Consider the following 23,130-nt stretch of genomic DNA (forward strand, 5'->3'; position numbering starts at 1 on the left):
TACTATTATATATATATATATATATATATATATATATATATATATATATATATATATATATATATATATATATATATATATATGGGGCGAATTGCAAAAAGGCCCATCACATGGGACTTAAATGCAATTTGGTCAAAAAAAAAACAGTCTCTCAATTAAACCCATCCCCATGTCTTTGACTAAAATACCCTCCATAATATAATTCTTATCAATTCCACCCATTATGCTCTAACTTTCTTAATATTACACATTGACCCCGGATTTAAATAAATATATCACATTAACCCCCAAATTTTTTTTTTCAGAAAATATTTTTTTTTTCTGACAGTAGGGTAACGGTCTAGGGTTCGAGTCCCCCTTCCCCTTGTAATATACTTGAATTTACTCAAAAAAAAATAAATTATAATACAGTTTAACACAGTAATATTGTTATATTAATCTCTAGCACAGTAATATTAACACAACAAAAGTCATTATTATTTTGTAATAGAATAATATTAATATGTTGATTATATTAATCTCTAGCACAGTAATATTATCACAACAAAAGTTATTATTATTTTTTATAGAGTAATATTAATATGTTGACCGTACAACAAAGTTAACCATATAAACACTCAAAAGAATTAATATTGATGTGGTTGATATGACAGTAATATTATTGTGTTTACAGTTATTTTACTATCAACGAACAGTAATATAATTAGACTTGTCAAAAAATCAAACAAAATAAAGAAAAAAAAACACAAGAAAATAATAATACTGAAATGCTAAATCCCACACTATTTTTACCAAATCATGCACATAACTAAAAATATTTATCTCTCTAAATTATTATTTCTCCTTACCCATCCTTCTTCTTTTTCCCTAACTTTTTTCATAAAATCACACACTAAAAACATCCTTAGCATTCCAAGTTCGAATTTGACAAAAATCTTCACATGTTCAAACTAAAATAAAGTTCGAATTTGAGGGAAAAAATCAAATTCATATAATTTGAATAATTAAAAATGCTTAATGAAATTGAATAAATATTAAATAAAACGGAACTCATTTTTTATGCTTATTCACGTAAAAAAATAATGAACTTTGAGTGACTTAGATAAAATAATTGGAGTTTACTAATTCTACAGAAATGTCAAAATATAATCTTGGGCTATAAATGAGTATTTGATAATCCAATTTGATAACAATGGGTTGGAGGTGTTGTTACTATTATAATAGCTTCAACCGACTCATTGTTTATCAGACAAAGTCGATTGTCAACCATTATCCGACAATAGTCAGGCCGGTAATATTTTCAATATTCAACAAAATCGGATGGTTGGGTTGTGTAGGTAAGTTACCGATAATCACCCAACCCGACTCGTGCCCAGGCCTACATTTCACTATTATCACTTGATGGGTTGATTTTCAGAAACTAGGAGGTGAGGGTAAAGAAGGAATTTTATAAGAATGAATATAAACCTAAGAGAAACGGTTTATCTTCAACTGAGAACCAACCATTCAATAAATTCATTCATGCATGAAATGTAACTTCGAACAAAAAAAATAAGCAACTATCACAATTTCCTATTTCATCCCTGAACTAAAATTTGGTCAAGAGGATTTATTCATTTCTTACAGCTATGCAAAAAATATCAATCAAACTGTAGTGTTTTATAACACAGTAAAAAAAAAACTGAATTAGGAACTCGACATAACTTAGTGTCGTAAATCGTAATACATACAATAGTTAGCTTTTGGTCAATGAAGGAATCGATTAAGAACTGATATTTGACCGGAGTCTCCATTCAGAAAGAAAACTTCCAACGGTACATAAGATGAAGAAGACGATTGAGATACTGCAGAGCTAAATCTGTAAGTTGGTTGTAATATTCTACTACCTTTCGGACATGGAATTGTCAGAAGTCGAGGTCCAGTTCTCATCTGCCAGATCTGCAAGGGCAAAAAGGTACTTTCACATCATTCAAAGTGAATCGAGAAACACCAAAAATCCACCGGACTAATCAAAAGCAATTGATTTGTAAAGTTGTTTGTTGCAGTAAAGATACCTCAACTATCAAGGGCAAAAAGGTACTTTCACATCATTCGAAGTGAAATCTAAAAACACAAAAATCCATCAAAGTAATCAAATGCAATTGATTATCGTAATACCTCAACTATTCCTTTTCGAGGTGCATGGATGGCTAAGCAGAGACAATAATCACTTTTCGAATGTAAATTATAAGCAGCTTTATCTTTATCTTTACTTGCAAGCATCTCCACGAATAAGCAGCTTGCCTCACGATATCCCTGCAAAAGAAAGAACTCAAGGTTAGTAATCAAAAAACCGATTAAATTTTTAAATTTAATTGAATTTAAAACACAAAGGAAAGGAGCTTATATGAGCTAATTGAACCGTAGAGATAACAAATTTTCTAATGGATTCAAAACATAAAAATAAAATTTATTGGATGGAAATACAATAAATTATTAAATAAACGAAATCGAAAAAATACAGAATTTAAAAAAAAAAATTATTTTGAGTTTTAAAATTTTCATTTTTTTTAAAGAAATTTAATGGCATAGAATATATTATATATATTGCTAGCGTACCTTCCATAAACGCACAACGATCAGTGCCTGAGTATCCAAGAGCAAAATACGGCCAAGTGAATCGGTTATTGCAGCCAAAGTACCACTAGGTGACAATGTGAGTTTCTCTCCTTTCCTTGGATGATCCTTCAAACAAGTTAAAGGAGAGGCTGCCAAAAAATAGGCACTATTTACGAATCTTAAATAGAATACATAAAATCACATATTATAGATTTTTTTATTTATCAATCTTCAATATTTTGTTCAGTAGAAAAACAGCACAGCATAATTTCCTCACCTCGAGCAAACGGCTGAGATTTTGCTTCCGGTTTCTTCGTATTCGTTTGATCACTCCTCCAAAGCAATTTGGAGAACGAAGCTATTGTTGAAAATGTGGCGGGAACAACTTTTGACAAGATAGCTCCCACTAGTGATCTGCTCTTGTCCACCGAAAGTCTTCAAGAAACGAAAAATAAACTATTATGAATGAAAATACGAACAAAAGAAACTTTCGTTATATAGAAATATATATATATATATATATATATATATATATATATATATATATATATATATATATATATATATATATATATATATATATATATATATATATATATATATATATATATATATATATATATAAAGGTCTGCATTTACTACGATTTGAAATCCACTGACCTAAATGCTGAAATCACCGCATCGTCTCCGATAGTGACTGCACAATAGTAACGTAGACTTGACTGCCCAACAATAAAATCAGCTGAATTCAAATACCAGGATAAATTCAGAAAGCTCCCATAAGTCACAGAAAACAAGAATAAAAAAAAAAACCTAAGGTTTTGCAGCTAAGAAATAGTCGATTAGTTGTTGTTGCACAGTCTAACATAAATCATGATTATTACAAATTATATAACACAGATAGATACAAAAATATAGGGTTCGATAAGAGAACTACCGGGATTTCCATTAGAGGTGGGGGCATGAGACCAGTTACAGCAGCATCGGCACATAATCCGTACTTGCTAACATTCCATAGTTGATAAGGAAGCGTCGTAAAAGAATTTACAGAATCATCTTCAAAAGTTTCGTTATAATCTTGATCCCAAAATTGAGAGTGTGTTTCTTGAAACCACCTCTGCAGCATATTCTGCATTTCATAAAGTATATGTAACGAAGATAAATTTCAAAATATATAACAAAGATATGAGAAATGAAAAAAGCTACAGCCAATGAACATTAAATATATAAAAAAAGATCGAGGAAGAAATTGCATGTACCTTAATATCGGATCCTTCAAAACGAGCAACTACACCAGGCATTACAACGCAAACCTCCTCTGAAGATGTATCCTGTGTCAGATCTTGTTTAATCCCACGCACCCTTATCTTAAGAATCTTTCCAGGGTTTACAATCTGCGAAATCAGACACGTGGCCGAATAAACAAATAAATAAAATAAAATTTGAAGCTTAACTATTGATAACAATTTATCTTTCGCACGAACTAGATATAGAATAGACCCTAACTGAATATTTAACTCATATACTAAATCGTAAATACCGAGGCATTCGAGCAGGCACAAAAAGATGGAATGCATTTGAGTATACATGAGCTAAAAAATAGTGAATTTCATTAATTCCCACACAGAAAGCACACGAGTAAGCTCAGTCATACGAAATCATAAAAAATAAAGAGATACATTCGATAACACAACTACTAAAATATAGTGAATTTCATTAATTTCCGTACAGAATGGGTTGGTAAAGTGTTCCGTTTGTGTTGAAATTATTTGGCCATTCTGCCTACTTACAACCTGTACACATTTTCATACTTACTAATTATTCACTTGCTAAATAAATTTCACGGAGCTAGTCGATAATCCCATGGCTACCGATGACCCGATGGGAAATTCCGTACGCATATACACCGTAGCAAAACCGTGTTGATCGCTTGCTATAGAATTTTTTTCGTCGGGTCGTGAGATAGCCATAGGATTCGACTAATTACGCACGAAGGCGAAATTGCAAAATTACATATTTTTATATATGTATAATATAATGTGTGCCATTGTCAAATAGGTAAAACAAAATAATAACAAATAGATGCATAATCAAAACTCAAAATAAACATAAAGTTCAATGCTAATAATCTACTAGATAAAACCAATAAAATTATTTTTCTTTTTTTCTTAATCGTATTAGGTTTCTAATTTAATTGCAAACCTATTAGATTCTTTGTTTAACTTAATTTGCTGATTTACAATTAATGGAAGAGAGAGAGAGAGAGAGAGAGAATTGAGATTTGGAAACTGACCTGGCGGTGAATGAGGCGGCCATGGAGAGAGAAAATCAAAAGGTAACCGCAAGAGGTGCCGACGGCGAGGACCCTGACGTCATCGTCGAACACGAGCCACTCGACGGCGGAGATGTACTCTGATTCAATAGGGGAGAGATCGGGTCGGATCCTGACGGTGCGGCGGGCGTCCGGGTCGGGTCGGGGGCTAATTGATTGAGACCAATTGAGGATGAGGATCAAGGAGCGGTTGGCAAGAGCGAGCGAGTGGGTGTCGAGGGAAACAAGGAGGTTGGGGTTGTCGACCAGCCAGCCTTCCTTTCCGGCGCCGACATGGGTTAAATCTTCGCCGGCGATGCATCCGAGCTCCGTCGTGTGATTGCGGCGAGACATGGTGATGACGTGGCCGGTTGTTTTGAGTCTCTCTCTCTCTCCCCCCAAAAAAATCAACTAAATTAAATATGAAGAAACGAATGTTAACTAAATCAAACATTTTATATTGTTATTATTATCATCATTACTAAAATTTTGTTATTATAAAGTTTATAAATTTATAACCGTTATTTTACACCCTTAAAATGTACTTTGCTATGCTAGGTATTAAAATGTGACATCTAAACCCTTAATTGATGCTTGAAATAATACTTTGGTACTTCGGAAAAAAAATTATATTCCAATATGTAGGAATCAAATAAATTATTTTAATTTTAAAAATGTATTAAACATAAATTAATAGATATATTTGGTACCTATTCTATAGGAATTTGTTAGAAATTTTATTTTTTTTACGTTGAAATTGCAGTTCCTAATTTCTATGAATATTTGATACTTATTTTTTTGGGTGCATTTTTGCACCTCTAGCGAATGAAGTATAAAAAAAAACTACCCCTTTGATGCTTCCGTTGGAGAAGAAATTTTGAGTTTTGAGAATCAAAATGAGAGTTTTATCGTTTAATACTTCATTTAATTCCTCCATTGGAGTTGCTCTAAAGACCGAAATAAGATTTAATCTCATTTTGCACCCTTCAAATATACATCTTTGACTTTGCCCCTCAAAAAGAAATTAATATTGCTTTGCATCCTGAAACCAAGGTTCTAAATATCGGTTATCGGGTCCGAGGCGGTTAGGGACCGCCACACGATAAATCGGTGCGGCGGAGATATATTGGAAATAAATCGGTTTTTAGATTTAGTGTAATATATTTCTAAATATTATTTGTTAATACTTAAAACGTATAAAAAAATTGTACTTATTCTCTCATCATCGTTTATATAATCTAATCACATTACAAAAGTTTAAGATTTAGAACTTGATTATCTTGTCATATCTAAATATTTTTATTTTTTAGGCCAGGTTCTTCTTACGGGGTTGGAATTGAAAAAAAAAAAAAAAAAAAAAGATAAACTCCCTATTTTCCTTGTAATAAAAAATAAATAAATAAAAAATTAGAAAAAAAAATATTTTTCCAATATATCACTCGAAGTTTGACCCGATATATTGGTTTGACCCGCCACAAACCGCCTCGGACCGCCTCACCGTCAAAAAACAGATTTTCAAAACCGCCACACAAATATCGTAAAGGCAGTGTTCTAAATATCGGCCGCCACAACCGATATTTAGAACACTGCCTGATACACAAAATAAATCATGTATAATGCATTATAAGTGAATTTTCTAAATGTAATTTAATATTTTTAATCGTATTTTTTTAGAATGTCAATTTTGATGTTCAAGTTTATGTATTCATCCATTCTTCAACCAAATCTTAAAACATTAAACGGCAATATATATATATATATATATATATATATATATATATATATATATATATATATATATATATATATATATATATATATATATATATATATATATATATATATATATATATATATATATATATATAGGGGAAATATGCAATACCCCCCTCAATTGCAAAATATTTTGAACTAAACCCAATTGACTATTAGAGACTTTTGCCTACACCCAAGTTTCATTCTTAATTAGTGAGACCCCCCTAACCAGATATGATAAGACTAAAGTGCCCTTATGTGATTAGGTTTTTAACGTGATTTAATTTATTTCAGTCTTTCATTCTTCCCTCTCTCTTTTTCTCTCTCTCTCTCGTTCTCAATCTATCGTCTTCTTTTTTTTTTTTCTTTTTTTCTTTTTCCGTCTTTTCTGCAGATCTGTATACCGTCGGCGCCCTCCTTCATCCTTTTCACACCACCGCCGTAGTCCACTCACCATAGCCACCGTTGTTCGTGCACTCGTCATCGCCGGAGCAAAAAATACCTTTCAACCGCCGGTCGGTCGAAATCTAATGAAAGAGGCCCTCATCTGTACAAGTGGTGGCGGCGGTGCCTCCACCACCTCGTCGCCGCCCTTCGTCGTATGCATTACATGGAGATTTCACTTTTTCATTTTCTCTCGATTTCTCAGTTTTTTTTTTTTTTTTTTTTTTTAAGATCTGTTCACCACCGCCACCGTAGCCACGTCTCCACTCTCTATGTCATTCACCGTCGTTTTCGTCGCCTCCCCCTCCCTCCTTTTCGTTATTTTTGATTTTTTCTTTTTTTTTTTCTCTCAAAATCTGAAACAGCAGCATCAACGTGACTACTCTGGTTTGAATATGACTATTGTTGATTCACTCGATTAGTGATTTATTATTTTCTCGTGTTCGTTGTTTCTCTCGATTTCTCTCTATTTACATCGCCATCGTCTCCACATAGATTTATACACAACCATTATCGTCATCGCTCGTTGCCGTCGCCTCCTCCTTCGTTTCCACGTAAGGCTCGCTTTCTCTTCTTTTCGTCATCTATCTCATTTTTTTTTTCCCAGATTTGTCCATCACCACCACCACCGTCGCCGCCTCTCTCACTCTCTTTCCTTCACCGCTGCCAGCATCGCCGTTGTCGTCGACTCCCCATGAATCTCCTTCATTATTTTTATATTTTTCGATTATTTTTCCAGGTCTGAACAATAGCAGTAACAGGACTATAGTCATGTTCGAATATGACTATAGTCATATTTATGTATTTTTGCGTTACCTGATATGTTTCGATGTGTTTGTTGTGGTTTCAATGTGTTTGTTGTGGTTGAATTGAATTCACATAATATTATGTGATTTGCATTTACAGAGTAGTGCAGATTTATTCATCAGAAGTAGTCACATAGTAGTCACATTCTCATTTTTTTGTGTGTAGTGTTGCACATCATGTCGTCAACCTTGATGATTGTGTTGAAGTATGGAGGCTCGTGAGGGGTGAAGATATGTCAGGGTGATTTTGTGTATGAAGACCTCGTTGGCTTTGTCGCTGATAAGTGGTGCAGTTTGACTTCGAATATGACTATAGCCATATTTATGTATTTTTTCGAATATGACTGTAGTCATATTCGAATATGACTATTGTTGAATATAATCTATATTCTCGTTTTCAAGTTGACTTCTAGTAAGTAGATTCAAATTGATTTTTTTGTGTGGATATTATATTGATTGAATTGTTTTCGTAAACAATAGGGAATCTTCGTTGTTTTATATGATTTGGTAAACATGACTATGCCATATAATCGGAATTTTTAAGTTCAAAATATAAAAAACAACAATATAAAGAAAAAATATGACTACAATTAATATAGTCACATATAGTCATATTTAACTATAGTCATATTCGGCGTTGCAAACCTGTGGAGAGAAAATTTTCAATTTTTTGTTAAAAAAAAATAAAAAATAAATAAATAAATTATTTTTATTAAAAAATATTAAAATAAAAATACATAAAAAATGGCTAAATAAAGTCCGAAAATAATATAAAAATAAAAAATAAAAAAATAAAGTCCGAAAATACTTTTGTTTTTTATTTGGTAGCATATTTTTAGGAATTTGGAAGCCGATTTTTAGGAATTAAATTGTTATTATGGAAAGAGAGAAAAAAGAAATAATTGAGATAAATTATACTAATTAATCCTAATTAACGGGATTTAGGCCCTCATTAATAGGAATTTTGTAAATAGTAGATAATTATTAAAAAAAACGTGGGATTTAGTTGCCTTATTAATAGGAATTTTGTTAATACTAGATAATTATTAAAAAAAACGTGAGTAGTATAAGGGTAAGATTGGAAATAAATATTTTAGGGGGTTTTCACAAAGGAAGAATTATGGCATGGACATATCACTATTTTTTATCTATAGGAGGGGTGTATTGCTAATGACCCCCATATATATATATATATTAAGTACATATATATGTACATCGCCCCCTCTTCCGCCCCCCAATTTCTTTTCTCTTTTCTTTTGGCCCGTTCTTTCAGTTAAATCAACCTGCCTGCTATATCTTTCTTCTTTTCTTTTAATTTCGATTTTTTCCCCTTTTCTCCTCTCTTCCTTCTACCGCTGCAATTGCTGACCGCCGCTCCGCCATCCCCCTCCTCTTCTCCACCCACTGATATTTCGGTTCTTTATTTTCGGAGTTTCTCACCTTCACCCCTAAACCCTGCTACTGTTGCCCTTCAACTGAAGGCGTTGACCTCGCTCTATTCCTCCTCATGTGTGGAGTTCGCTGCCGGATACAATTGCACCCCGCCGATACCAGAGGCCACTGTCTACTCACTATGCCTCTCCTTCAAGTTCGACTTTTTCTAAGATTTCATTAAAAGGGTCGGCCGAGGATTGCTCGGTTTCGCCGCCGCCGTGTCGTTGCTCTGTGATTCGCCGGCGTTTGCTGAATCACTGACTGTAGCTTTTCCTGTTTCTCACAACCGTGAGGTAATATTTAAAAGTTATTTATTTATTTATTTCATATTACTAAATATTATTTTAATCAGACTCTTACCTCTGTTTTGAAACAGGTTAATACTGTACAAAGAACACTTGTGGAGGCATGGGGTTTGATTAGAGAAACCTTTGTGGATCCAACTTTCAATCATCAGGGTAAGAAAGACCAAAATGCCCCTCGTCGAACTTCTTTCGTTTGATTAGTTTTTTAAGTTTTGAAAATGAATGTAGTTGTGTTCTTGAATCAATAGTTGCCAACATTAGGATGAAAGCTTCGTGTTTGGCGTTTATCGGTTTTATCCTTGTCCGAATCAATGAACTAATAATTCGAAGGGGACTTATGTTTTACAGATTAGGACTTAAAATTACAACAAACGATGGTCGAAATATTTCCACTTACATCAGAAGATGCTGCGTATAATAAAATTAAAGGGACGCTTTCGACTGTTACAGATCCTTTTACGCGCATAATCAGTCGTAAGGTATTTTTTTTCTTGTCTTAATTAATTAATTAATTCAAATTTTACTTATGATCCATTTTTCGTACATTAATGGGCTGTGTGTGTCTCTGTATTAATGAGTCAACTCAGCCGTAGAAGCAATTGATTGAGAAATTTATAAAATGGCGAAGCCTCAAGTAACCATCACTCTCGGCCGCTCCGGTCAGGTACTCATGTAAATCTGCCCCTTTTTGTTTTCGTTATCCATGACTGTGGACTGCTTAATTTTGCAATCCTGTATTAATTACTTTTCATCTCAAACGAGATTTCCGATCGTCGTCGTTTTGATAATTAAGCTAATTCTGCGGGTGTTTGCATTTTTCGTGATGCGCAGAAGGTGGTGAATGATTCGTCGAGAGATTCTAATGGAGTTCGCCGGAATGCTTTGGTGCTATCCGGAAGCAAAAGACCGTCGTCGGAGTCTTTTCGGAGCAGTGATGATCGTGGATTTAGCAATGCCAAAAGGTGATTGTTGCTTTCACCTTTCTACTGGTATTTGATTTCAATTTACTTTCTAGCTTATGCATTTGTATAAGTGGAAATTAGCAATTTTTGTTTGTATGATTTGTTGATTCAGAATGAGAGTGGGTGTGTTCTGCGGGTGTTTGCATTTTTCGTGATGCGCAGAAGGTGGTGAAGGATTCGTCGAGAGATTCTAATGGAGTTCGCCGGAATGCTTTGGTGCTATCCGGAAGCAAAAGACCGTCGTCGGAGTCTTTTCGGAGCAGTGATGATCGTCGATTTAGCAATGGCAAAAGGTGATTGTTGCTTTCACCTTTCTACTGATATTTGATTCAATTTACTTTTTAGCTTGTGCATTTGTATAAGTGGAAATTAACAATTTTTTTTTTATGATTTGTTGATTCAGAATGAGAGTGGGTGTGAGTGCACGGAGCTACGGGTACAACAGCCGTTTAGACGGTAATAGTTAATTTCGTAAAATAGATGCTCTCTCGTGTTAGATTTTTTCGTCTCTTTTTAATCAATAAATTTCATGGTGTATTTAAACTTTATTGCTGTAGATTCAAAAGATCTTCGCCTGAAGCTAACACGCAAGAGAATGTCAAAGCATATAGAGCTCGAAAACGAGAGGCGTAAAAAGATGGAACTACACGACAAGGCATCAAGAGCTACACCACCTTCTAGAAGGGCTGCTGAAACACAACCGATAGGTTCAACGATTAAAAATTCTTATACTTCTTGGAATTCAAATGCAGCGAAAACGAGATCCCCCGAAAGACTTCCAAAATTTTCTGGTGGATTTTCTAACAACCCCATGAATTCTATTGGTCAACTGCCTCATGTACCATCAATTAGGCAGGTAGATGCTTCAAGAGAAGAGCATTTGTTGATGAGGGATGCCTTGGAATCTTCTAGGCCTGATTTACCTATATTCACCACTTCGAGAGGTTTTCTGGATAATGGCAAGATGGTCACCGATCTTCCTCCAGCAACAGGTGGCATGTCCAGACCTATTTACCAGGTAAAAATCTATTTTATCTCATATTTCGTTTACCTCGACTCCTCTGTTTTTGTTTAGCTCTGTTTTGGTGAATTTTTCCTTATTTTAAGATCATGCATTGTTGAAGCATGTGAAAGCGATGAGGCAACTACAACTTAGAAAATTGAGGTGTGTGGCAAACAAGCAAATGTGCAGCAAACCTCTGTAGCTGAATTTATGGTTTGTGTTTCGTTTGCACAATTTTTCTTTTTACCTTTAATCAAATGAGGTCTGGTATCGATTGTTTAATTTATGCTACGATTCTCGACTGGAATTTCAACTAATAAATGTAAACACTTTCATTGCAGATCTGCTCGGGGGGTCTCGTGTGCTGATCATATTAATAAGTTAACCTCATTTTACACCGAGCCAAGTATGTACGAGCCATCGCTGCTAAGGTTTTTCTTCCTCACTCTAATAAAATTTTGTTGCAAAATATTTCAGTTTCTTTGTGGACTATTTTCTCGTGTGGTTTGGGGGTGCGATAGAAACTATTTTGGTAATTTTATGTAAAAGTATAAAATCTTGAATCTTCCTTCGTGAATTCGAGAACTGAATTGTGTAAAGGTTTATTTCAATTTTATTGGTACTGTTTCGACTTTATTTTGGATCATGCCACATGACTGATTACTGCAAGATAGTTGAGTTTTCATTCTTATCACACCATCCCCTTTTTTTCCCCTTTTTCCCGTACTTACTGCTCCACATTTGCACTGTATAATAAGAAGATCATACGACCATTGAGAGATAGACTATGTTGGTAGGATTAGATTTTATAGTTATGTTGGATTAAAATACGCATTTGTAAATAATTTGCAAGAATTGCGTATACATTTTCGTAGTTACATTCCAACTGATAAGATATTAAGGTTCATTTTCGTCCAATTGTTTCATAGTTTTGGGGATTGCACAGTTTCACATGGTGCATTCGCATCACCAACTCCGTCGAAATAACCGATCGACTGGTGCAAATATGACTACCGGACACCGCGCCTTGCGCGGTGCTCCATACCTAGTATATATATATATATATATAACATATTTAAAATTATATTTTTTATCACAAAAAAATATTTTGCAAAAGAAAATAAAAAAATTCTTCAGAAATTCTGTTATTGAGATATTTAAAAAATATATCTTCTTACAAATATTTTCACATTTACAGTATAAAAGACTCACCAATCGAATAACTTAGTGACGAGAAAAAATAGAGTTTTTAAGTACTGTAATTTAGTGTGATTTTTTTTGTTTTCCACACTTCGTACGCTTGAAATTAGATAGGCTAGAGAGTAAAAGAACACAACAATTTAATTTGTTAGCCTTTGAAAAGAAAACCAATAAAAAAAATGTTCCCCTCATTAAGCTTCAGAAATCAATTCAGATTGTATTGTGAATAATTTACGTCTTTTACCATTTAATTTTTTTTTTTCAGAGTGCAAAACATCAAATTGGTTCATTTCAAAGATGCAAAGTGGAATTAAGCCCCAAAATAATTGAATTTTTGAATAATAAACATGACTTTAGCAAGTCCGACATTTTAAGCAGGGCTAGAAATAGTATAACAACAATAACGAAGGGTGAATACGTAATTATATGGAAAGTATGTTGCCCAAGAAAAAAAGAAAAAGAAGAGAGAGAGAGAGAGAGAGAAAATCCGGAGGAACGATGTAGAAGCTTCTAGAAAGATTCCGACTTCAAAATTCCCGTGCCATCCAAGTATTTTTGAATTTTGACTGATAAAAACCAGTACCCAAACAGCCCCTAAGGCCAACCCTTCTATATAATCAAACGTTCATCATTTCTGCATTCATCTACACACAAGCTGATAATCAAAAACCGCACACAAATCTCAGATTTTTTCCGATCAATTGTTTGAAAAGATGGCAGGAATTTCTCAGGACTGGGAACCGGTGGTGATCCGCAAGAAGGCGCCGACGGCCGCCGCTCGAAAAGATGAGAAAGCTGTCAACGCCGCCCGCCGCGCCGGAGCGGAGATCGAAACCATTAGGAAGTGTGAGTTGCTTACATCTCTGATTCAATTTTATTTTTCTTTTCATTACTTCATTTTTGTTTGTGTCTATCTTTGCGTTTTCAAATTTTTTTTTTTGTTGAATTGCGTCTTCCGTCACCATTTTGTTTTGCCCTAATTTGCAATCATCCTGAAAAACTATTGAAATTATTTCGACTCGATTTAGGTTTTTATTTTGTTTCTTTTTTTTTCTTTTTTTTTATTGTTGTTTGATTAATAATAACTGATTTTCCAATATTCATATATCTTTATGCAGTTACTAGTAGTGAAATATGAGGTTTTGTGTATGGATTTTGTGGCTGCTTGTATAGATGTTTTATCTTTGATAAGTCGAAAAATCTGGCGGTTTTCTTTGTGTTAAATGTAATAGACTCTTGATCCTAAAACTATATTGATGAACTTTACATAAAAGATTGATTTAGTAGCTATCTTTTCGGCAAGCACTTCGTGTTTTAACTGTAAAAAATGAAACCGTTCAGAAATAAATCGAAAGCGCTTTATAGAAATTTTTTACCAGTTTTCAGAATGTGGCAAAAATAAATAAAATTTTCCAATCGGAACCCACCGTTATCGGCTATGTTATGTTTTAACTTTATAGATATTTGGTTAGATTTTTGCCATTTTCTTGTGAGCTAATTGGGGCCGTATCATATAGTTTATGTTGATTGTACGATTATGTGTTCTTATGCAGCTAATGCCGGGACAAATAAGCCTGCTTCAAGTGGAACGACATTGAACACCAGAAAGCTTGATGAAGACACCGAAAATCTTGCTCGTAAGTTAAAACTGTGATTCTTTGTGGCACTCAGTTCTATTAGTTAGATTCTGTGATTGGGTGATAATCAATAACATTTGATGTTTAATTCTTGCTTTAATTGTGTAAAATGATTTATCATTCAGTATAAGCCTTACACTCTCGGTTTATCTATTGTCATGAAAGCAAGAAATTAACTAAAAGCTGAGTACCTATAGTGGGTTTCATTTCAGACGTTGTTTGCTCTAGACATTTGTTAAACATGTTTTAGTCTAAAATCCTTGACGCGAAATTTTCGTCTTCGTGTAGAAAACTACATTTATGAAAAGGATTGTGCCTACATGGATGAGCAATCTTGTATATTTTTTTTTTAATATGTATGCATCTCTATCATTTCTCTCAAATGATCGTCTCGATATGTGTGTTCTAATCCGTCCACATAACCAACTAAATGTTTGCTCTGTTTTCACTATGTGCTGTTCAACTGGACCTGAGCCTTTCTATCCACTTGTGAAAAATAAATAAAAATAATACTAAAACAATAAGCTATTGATATACATAAACTATGTATGCGATTGATGTTGGGTATGCGTAACTGAGCTATAACTCTTCGTGAGTTGTTTTGAGCTGGTAATTTCGTCGTAGGTTATAATCGGGTAGCTACTTAAATTATGTTGCTTCAGCATTATAAGAATTTTTGTGTATCTATTTTTCTTTCTTTAGTAAGATTTTTATTGTATCTATATTCGGTTTTTGGATGTTGTGACTATCTGTAAGTGAAATAGTTTGAGGGAAATTGTTCTAATGTCGTCTCACCATCACAGACGAGAAGGTTCCGACGGAGTTGAAAAAGGCAATCATGCAAGCTCGAATGGACAAGAAACTGACACAATCTCAGCTCGCCCAGGTTTGTGTTGTTACTCGTTGCAACAATGAATCTGTTGAATTGAAATGTTTTTTTTTTATTAATGTTGTTTATTTATGCAGATCATAAACGAGAAGCCGCAAATAATCCAGGAGTACGAATCTGGAAAAGCAATCCCGAACCAACAGATCATTTCGAAACTGGAGAGAGCCCTTGGTACGAAACTGCGTGGGAAGAAATAATAAGGGAAGGAAGAGAGAATAGATCTTCGGTAGTGTAAATGAAACCGTAATCTTCTGTCTGTGTTCTCTTCTTTTGGCCATTGTATGTATGTTTTGCTCAAATGTGGGAAACTTGCAAGAAAAGACAGACTTATGCTAAGTGGTGATTAATTGCTGCTACTGAAAATATTAACCTTTGTTTCTTTTTCGACAAATTGTTCGTATCATCGACACTGCGAAATTAGAGTATTGTAGATTTTATTTTAATTTTTTTCCAAAATTAAATTTTTATTCATTTATTGAAAAGAACCATACAACAAATGACACCATATGATTTACACCGGTAAACTTCCAGAAGCGATGGGAACTATCATATAATATTGGGCCTAATTAAATAAAGGGATGCATATTAGGGTATAGTAATTTGCATCCTTGCACTAACTTACACACTTGAACACATAATTCTCACATCCAAATTCTGAATAAACGAAAACGATTCGCAACAATACTCGAAAATTATATACAAAGGCATATGCTTTCATTGATGTAGACAGATTTTGAAAAATCAATTCAGACTAGGTCTTTTTGATCGCCGCCGTTATTCACAGGCAAGTTTGGTACCGAAACTGGTTAGGCAGATAGCAAAAGCCTGAAAAGCCGAAAGCGGCCGCCTATAGTCCATCGTGAAAGTATCAACCCCCACCTTCCCAAACTGTAGCACCACCGTCTCATCACCATCGCCGCCCTTTCCGCCACCTTGATCAACCATTGTTGCTGCTAGTTGGAAGTTCTTCACAGATGCCACCGTCACTCTACCGTGGAAATTCAAGCACCAACACTCCAAGTGCTCGTGCCATCTCGGTGCTTTGTTTTTCAGTACCGTGGTACATTCTTGAACCGATGGACACTCGAGTTTCTTCGTGTTCTCTGAGTTGTCCCGATTTATTTTGTCGGTCTGAGATTTTTCGTCTGAAAATGGGGGTGTAAGAGAGCACAACATCCTCCTAGGACCTCTCGATTTTAGGAGATTGAATTTGTAGGAAACGTGGCCGACTTCGAAGTTGCTAGATGGGATTTGTGGGCTTATCTGCTTGCTTCCTACACGACGACCTGATTTACTTCTACTGGATGGCTTTGCTCCGCTGTGCGGTGGTTGACTATCGTATATCGTAAAATTAGTGCCAAGAAAATCTGACCTGCACCAAATCAGCTTGATTTAATACTATAGTTATAACAAAACTGTTTTTTTTATAAAATTCATTACCATGTCAATCAAGATTAAAGAAAAAATTCGTTTCAATGTAATTTACATTGTCAACTTCATCACTTTAGATGCGGTTCGAGGAGAAAGTGACGATTTGACCAGCTCGCCCAGAAGTAATTACTAGATAGAAATGCTCACCTCAGTTTTCCTACATAAGCTTTACTTCCTTGAGATAAATCGTCCGCATCCAAAGATATTATGTACTCAGTGTGTGCGCCATTTCTGTACTTTCGTGCTGCTAATAGAAACTTCCCTTTGTCCATAAATGCTGTTAAGTAAAAAAACAAACGAAAAATCAGTTTTTTTTCTTAAGACCAGCACAACACTAAAGAAAACAGGAAATATCCATGAAACACACACACACACACTGCTGTAGGTAGCTTGATCATATCATATTACATCGCAAGGTCCAAGTTCAAGTGAAATTATGAGTGCAACGTAACGTAGCGCAAGCAGAAACTTGAAACAGCAATCTAATTCGTAATTAAATTAGCTCATGACAGATACGAAGCTTGAGAACCACTAGCCAAGACTCGAGTACTTTTACACAGGAAGCACAAATGTAAGGTTCGTAATTAAACAAGTCCTCAAATAAGTTTAATGTTAGGTACATGAACCCATATTTTTGACAGACCAATAAAGTTGACTATAAATTTACTAACATGGTCCCCTCGTTGACTATTTACCACGATTACTTAAGAAACCGTTGAATAAGCTTCTCCCCTACCTCCCCTCCCCTCCCCTCCCATCCCCACCCATCAAGAAATATCCACCCCCACCCCCCCCCCCCCCCCCCCCCCCCCCCGCCCTAACACACACACACACAAACTGTGAAGGCTAAAGTGAATTTGATTTTCAATAGAAACTAAAACGAAGGTTAAACTTTATTTGAAGCGAATGATGCAGTTTATTGAGTTGGCATACCTCTTTTAAAACGTCAAAAGAAGGTTTACTTACATGGTGTGAGAGACAGATAGAGGTAAAATGTAGCATTCTTCTTGTCGCGTTTTATAAGGCATTGAATTGGAGAATCACGAGGCCCTTGCTGCACAATTTATAAAACCAAAATTCAGAATTTTTTCAGTTCATATTTATCTAATAAAATTAATCAGTTCCGACAACAAATCCAACATTGTACACTCAATTTGTTTTTCAAAATACATGCATACCATAAAATCGAAAAAACAAATGGGATAATCATATTATTGGAATTCAATCTGCTACAAACTCATGTCTTTGTCCTTTGACAATCAACAAACCATCATCACCGTTTTTCGAAAACAACTAACTTAAAGCTCGATGTAGTAATCTCAATCAAAACCACAATATCGATTTTTCGACTCTAGTTGACGTTCTGATAGACCAATACTAACTAATCCAACTAACAAAACGTTCTGATAGACCAATACTAACTACACCAACTAAGACATCTATTTTTCATTTTCTGATTGTTAATGTAAAATGTGGTTGCAGTTATATTGGAAAGATAAAGCAAAATCAGCCAACAATCCGCTAAAGCGATCGATTTTCACTTCGGAATATTCTCCCAATTGTGATCTACATAAATTCTCAAAATTTATAACCATGAAAAGAAAAAATCGAAATCCATCAACGCATAGAAAAAAAAAATTAAAAAAAAAAGCTGTAACAAATTAAGACCTTTTTCAGGGAAGAAGGGAAAGTTATCTTGCCAGGCTGGCGGAGGGAGGATTTCTCGACGGCCTCTCTGGTGGCGTCCCTCCACCGCTTGCAGACGCAGCCGAACGCGACGACGTTTTGGCGCTGCGGCCACTTGTCCTCGCTCGCTTCCACCCTCTGTATTATCTCGCCCAAAAGCTCCGGCGGCATCCCAGCCCAGGAAATCGAATTCGAATCCTCCGCCAATTCGAATCCTCCGCCATTATTATCAAATTCAATTTCTCTGCAAATCGATTGGATTTCCGTCGATTTAGAGCTTTTGTGAGAATTCGAGAGTGTGAAGGAACGGTGGATGATTCTCCGGGAGAGATAAGATCGCCTCAGTGACATGTCGACACCGGCAAAAGAAGAAGAAAAAAAAACTGAGATTTCTAGAGAGAGAGAGTTTTTAGAGAGAGAAAAAAACTGGAAAAGAAGCAAGAGAATAAGATGGTGGGGAGTGGGGTGGGATAAAGTTACCGGGCTGTGACCTTGTGGAGTAATTTGACAGACGAATAAATGCGAGGCATATTCTCTTGTGAGTCTAGGGACAGGGACACGTGTAAGTATATGTATGGGTTTGGTGACGGTGATATTGGGGAGGGTGACGTGGTGGGTGAGAATAAGATTTAGATGGGTTTGTTTTGCTGATTTAATCTGAGTACCTGGTAACAGAGTGGTACAACGTGTTTGACCAATTGAACTCGGTTTTGTGTCCATAATTTTATTCATTTGAAAAATCAAAATAAGTGGGACATATAAAATAATTAAATTTAAAAATAATTTGAATAATATATAAATATATTGAGTTAAAAAATAGTTTTAATTGAATGGAATATCATCATGGCTGAATTTCAGCCTTGTTGATCGGAGTTGTGGGATTTCAACCATAATATATCACGATTGGAATTAAATTTCTAGGTCACGGTGAATTTGGAACTTCATCGAAGGAGATAATTATATATTTCCAATGGTTATTTGTCTTTAAATATACTTTTTGTGATTAATAAATTCTTGTCGCACTTCATGCTAGGGGTATTAACGAGTCGAAGTCGCATGTTTTAGAACGCTCGAGCTCGAGTTTATTTTGTCGAGCTCAAGCTCATCGAGTTTCTTGTTTTTTTTTTGCTCAAGCTCTAGCTCGAGTCCAAGTTCATTTTGATTTTTTGTTTTTTATAATTATTATAAAAATTATTAGAGCAACTCCAATGCTAAACATCAAAATTGAATTATCAAATATTCATTTGATAATTAAGATAATATTTTAATATTCATTTATAATTTATCTACTCCAGCCATGATTATCAAAATTAATAATCAATTGGAAGTTTTTTAGTGGTTTTATTTGTAATTGCCACGTGTCATTTTTTGATTGGACGTTTGGGTGGTTAATTTTTTGATAACTCAATTCCCAGATGTATTTTTACATGCAAGGAGGTACAATATCAAAATACTTACCCATTTTGATACCCCATTGGAGTAAAAAAAAATAATTTTGGAATATCAAAAAGATGGTTTATGGGTTTGATAATCCATTTGATACTCCCATTGGAGTTGCTCTTAGATTATACTAAAGCTTTACAAAATAAACTACAAAGTATAAACTGTAATTATATATACTTTTGAATATTTTATATTATTATACATTATTTAAATATAATATAATATATAAAATTAAATAAATAAAAAATAATACAAAGAAAAAAATAGAAAAGTAAAAAAAAAAAAAAAATCACGAGCCGGCTCGTGAGCTTACGGACAACTAAAAAAAAGCTCGAGCTCGTTAGAAAACTCGAGCTCGAAAAATTCGAGTTCAAGTTCGAGCTTTCATCGAGCCGGTTCATCGAGCTCACTGGCTCAACTCGTTAACCACCCCTACTCCATACAACCTACACGTGCATATATGATAAATGGTCTCGTAATAGATGGCCTAACGGGTTGAGTAAGTGAACTGGTGTAAATTGACTAAGTTCGAATCTCATCCCAACGGCCGTTAGGTCGAGCTTGTTACGCATGGTTAATCTAGTGTGGTTTATGTCTCTCATATAATTACAAATTATTATCCGAGAGTGTAAGTTTAGTCAAATCACCTATATAGTTGGCTGCGGATTATTCATTAAAAAACATAATGTATAGGATGAGGTTAGATATAAAAAAAAAAAAAATGTACCATTCAATTATATTTATATTGTGTAAGTAGATATAAAAACTAAATAAGAAGACTAGTCAATAGTCAAGAAAGAGCCTTCTTCTTCATGTGGCGGTGAAGATGGGAAATACATTAAAAAAATATACTACTTACACACGTTTTTGCCATTGACTATTATTGCTCTTATTGTTGGAATATTAAATGCATCAATTTTCAAAGATATTGTCACATTATCAAATCATTTAAGTTATTAAAATGACATATAACAATTTTATCATTTCTAACTTGGCTTGTTGCATCTAAGTTTTTGAAATTGAATTATCGAAATACCATAAAAAAAAAACCATATACACGAAATACTATTGATGCAAATGGACAACTTAAAGAAGTCGATCTTTTCACGTTGAGAGAGGTCTAGACGGATTGTGATTGGTTCATTCAATGCTACACCTGGTGAATTTCACGAGATATCTAATCTACTTGTACGCGTAAATGTGAATAGTACTTCTTTTTTTTGTTGAGAAAATACGGTTTTGAATCAGCACGCGAAGATCGTTCAGTTAGCAATTGGGAACTCGAAAATATCCGAATAATCAATTATTCAACATCAAGAAACACTTTACTATAGCTTTAAAATACCAATACCACCAATAATTAGATTTCGTCAATTAAGAATACATAAGAGATATGTACTTTATACCGAAGAATTCGTTGCTCTTTTCAATCGATGGGCAAACTGCATCTTGCAATCTTCGTTATTCAAGAATCTCTAATCACTCGCAATCTTCGTTATTCAAGAATCTCTAATCACTCGCGCTCACACAAATATGTAAAGAACTCGAATAAAAATGTCGTGAAATTCTTAGTGACCATAACCATACGATCTTCCACACTATATCGACACTATATCGTTATCGTTTACTATAACGATTTTCTATATATACTAATGAAAATTCTAGGGAGGGCAAAACAATAATATAATGTTCGAAAAATAACAAATCTTTATATTAAACACAGCCCATTAACTGCAATCAAATTCATATATCATAAGCTCCAAAATTATAAATTTACCCCCTAACAATTAGGACATATCGGAAATATAAGGGGCTAAAAGTAAATAAATCAAAGCTACTTGATCATTTCGAATATTTCTAATCAACCCCTAAAAAAAGAGATAATTATTTTTTTGAATTCAATTGCTTCTGAAACATCGAATTTCTTTCCGCTTCTTTCCACTTGTTGATTCCGACGGCGCACACAGCTTCAAAGGGAAGAAAAAACACACACACGCACACACAGAGATACTATCAAAATTGGGAAACCCTAATTAGAAAAATTGAAAATGAAGAAATTGGTGTAGATTGTAATTAATTACGTACCTCCGGCTCCGACGAAGTAGAGCAGCCGCACCAGCTTCGTGCGAACCACGTCTCTCGCCGGTAAAGGTATCATTTCCCCCTCTCTCTCTCTCTCTCTCTCCTCTCTCTCTCTCTCTCTCTCTCTAGCTAAGCAAAGTGGTCGGTGGAATATAAAACAGTGGGCTGGGCCGCCGTGGATTTGGCCCGTCGTTATAAATTAAAAGGGTAAATTACAAACACCCCCTGAGGTATGGTCAAATTACAAAAACACCCCTCTTGTTTGGATAATTACAACCACCCCCTCAACTCATCAAATTTAGTGGAATCTTCGAGATTATATGGAATATTATCACTTTTGTACCCGTTTTATCCCATTCAAACTCTACATTATGAAGCAAGATGATCATAATATGTGATTTTTAGCTTGTATATATCAGTTTGTGGTGCATCGGAAACTGTATTTTTTACACAAAAAGAGTACAAACTAGAACACATTTCACGGAATCTAGATGACTATGTTGAATTTGGCACCATAAAGGTGGAGGTCTAAGAAAAAATCATAGTTGAGGGGTAGATGTAATTATCCAAACAATAGGGGGGTTTTGTAATTTGACCATACCTCAGGGGGGTGTTTGTAATTTACCCTAAATTAAAAACATTATTTTTTTACAACCACCCCAGAAGTATGGTCAAATTACGAAAACCCCCTTCATATTTGGATAATTACAATTACCACTCAACTATAAATCTCCTTACACGTCTAGCCTTGCAGTGTCAAATTTAGTGGAATTTTGTAGATAATATGGAATATTCTCAATTTTGTACACGTTTTATCCCGTTCGAGATCCACATTTTGAATCAAGAAGATATAAGATGTGTTTTTTGGCTTGTATATATCAGATTTTGATGCCTCATAAACTTTATTTTTTTCATACAAACTAGAGAACATCTAGAAGATTATGTAGAATTTGACATCATAAGAGCGTAGTTATAATTATACAACGAGAGATTTTTTTTCGTAATTTGACCGTACTTAATGGGTTGTTGTAATTTACCCAAAAATAAATCCAATTTCTACTGTAATAATAAAGTTTAGAAAAATTGAAGAGTGCCTTTTGAACGTGGAAATTGAATCCAATTTTCCGACCATATCGTCGGCGGT

At 34.5% G+C, this 23,130-nt stretch overlaps 5 protein-coding genes across 10 annotated transcripts in view; 2 read left to right on the plus strand and 3 right to left on the minus strand.

The window, feature by feature from the left end:
* The window catches only part of UBC36 (ubiquitin-conjugating enzyme 36), a 67,945-nt gene extending 60,906 nt beyond the window's left edge, over nucleotides 1–7,039 (minus strand). The window contains exon 1 of the mRNA XM_088822331.1: nucleotides 7,024–7,039. The gene's annotated coding sequence lies outside the window, so the exon portion shown is untranslated. The remainder of the gene's footprint in view (nucleotides 1–7,023) is intronic.
* Nucleotides 1,481–5,360, minus strand: LOC105970455 (Rab3 GTPase-activating protein non-catalytic subunit). The gene is made up of 8 exons (XM_012995278.2): nucleotides 4,892–5,360; nucleotides 3,858–3,992; nucleotides 3,536–3,727; nucleotides 3,259–3,320; nucleotides 2,876–3,033; nucleotides 2,599–2,747; nucleotides 2,158–2,295; nucleotides 1,481–1,938 (listed from the first exon to the last, which is right to left on the minus strand). The coding sequence occupies exons 1-8, from the start codon at nucleotides 5,261–5,263 to the stop codon at nucleotides 1,747–1,749; spliced, it is 1,398 nt and encodes a 465-aa protein (XP_012850732.2). The 5' UTR covers nucleotides 5,264–5,360; the 3' UTR covers nucleotides 1,481–1,746.
* Nucleotides 7,040–9,307: 2,268 nt separating the features above from the next.
* LOC148768771 (uncharacterized) lies at nucleotides 9,308–12,254 on the plus strand. 6 transcript variants are annotated; one of them, XM_088822324.1, is made up of 9 exons: nucleotides 9,308–9,641; nucleotides 9,725–9,806; nucleotides 10,002–10,132; nucleotides 10,241–10,317; nucleotides 10,778–10,908; nucleotides 11,019–11,071; nucleotides 11,173–11,633; nucleotides 11,740–11,831; nucleotides 11,960–12,254. In XM_088822324.1, the coding sequence occupies exons 4-8, from the start codon at nucleotides 10,273–10,275 to the stop codon at nucleotides 11,818–11,820; spliced, it is 771 nt and encodes a 256-aa protein (XP_088678450.1). In that variant the 5' UTR covers nucleotides 9,308–9,641; nucleotides 9,725–9,806; nucleotides 10,002–10,132; nucleotides 10,241–10,272; the 3' UTR covers nucleotides 11,821–11,831; nucleotides 11,960–12,254. The 6 variants fall into 6 exon arrangements, with proteins under 6 accessions (XP_088678450.1, XP_088678451.1, XP_088678456.1 ...); XM_088822325.1 differs by lacking the exon at nucleotides 10,778–10,908 and adding an exon at nucleotides 10,485–10,615 and having other exon boundaries at nucleotides 11,960–12,185; XM_088822330.1 differs by lacking the exon at nucleotides 11,740–11,831 and having other exon boundaries at nucleotides 11,173–11,607.
* Nucleotides 12,255–13,358: 1,104 nt separating this feature from the next.
* On the plus strand, nucleotides 13,359–15,735 carry LOC105970395 (multiprotein-bridging factor 1a). The gene is made up of 4 exons (XM_012995206.2): nucleotides 13,359–13,664; nucleotides 14,372–14,455; nucleotides 15,259–15,341; nucleotides 15,422–15,735. The coding sequence occupies exons 1-4, from the start codon at nucleotides 13,532–13,534 to the stop codon at nucleotides 15,539–15,541; spliced, it is 420 nt and encodes a 139-aa protein (XP_012850660.1). The 5' UTR covers nucleotides 13,359–13,531; the 3' UTR covers nucleotides 15,542–15,735.
* Nucleotides 15,736–15,854: 119 nt separating this feature from the next.
* LOC105970394 (tubby-like F-box protein 7) lies at nucleotides 15,855–18,910 on the minus strand. The gene is made up of 4 exons (XM_012995205.2): nucleotides 18,444–18,910; nucleotides 17,742–17,829; nucleotides 16,923–17,052; nucleotides 15,855–16,716 (listed from the first exon to the last, which is right to left on the minus strand). The coding sequence occupies exons 1-4, from the start codon at nucleotides 18,810–18,812 to the stop codon at nucleotides 16,119–16,121; spliced, it is 1,185 nt and encodes a 394-aa protein (XP_012850659.2). The 5' UTR covers nucleotides 18,813–18,910; the 3' UTR covers nucleotides 15,855–16,118.
* Between the last annotated feature and the right edge of the window lie 4,220 nt (nucleotides 18,911–23,130).

Source organism: Erythranthe guttata, chromosome 8 (genome assembly GCF_056151865.1).
Source record: "Erythranthe guttata isolate IM_541 chromosome 8, IM_541, whole genome shotgun sequence".
NCBI lineage: Eukaryota > Viridiplantae > Streptophyta > Magnoliopsida > Lamiales > Phrymaceae > Erythranthe > Erythranthe guttata.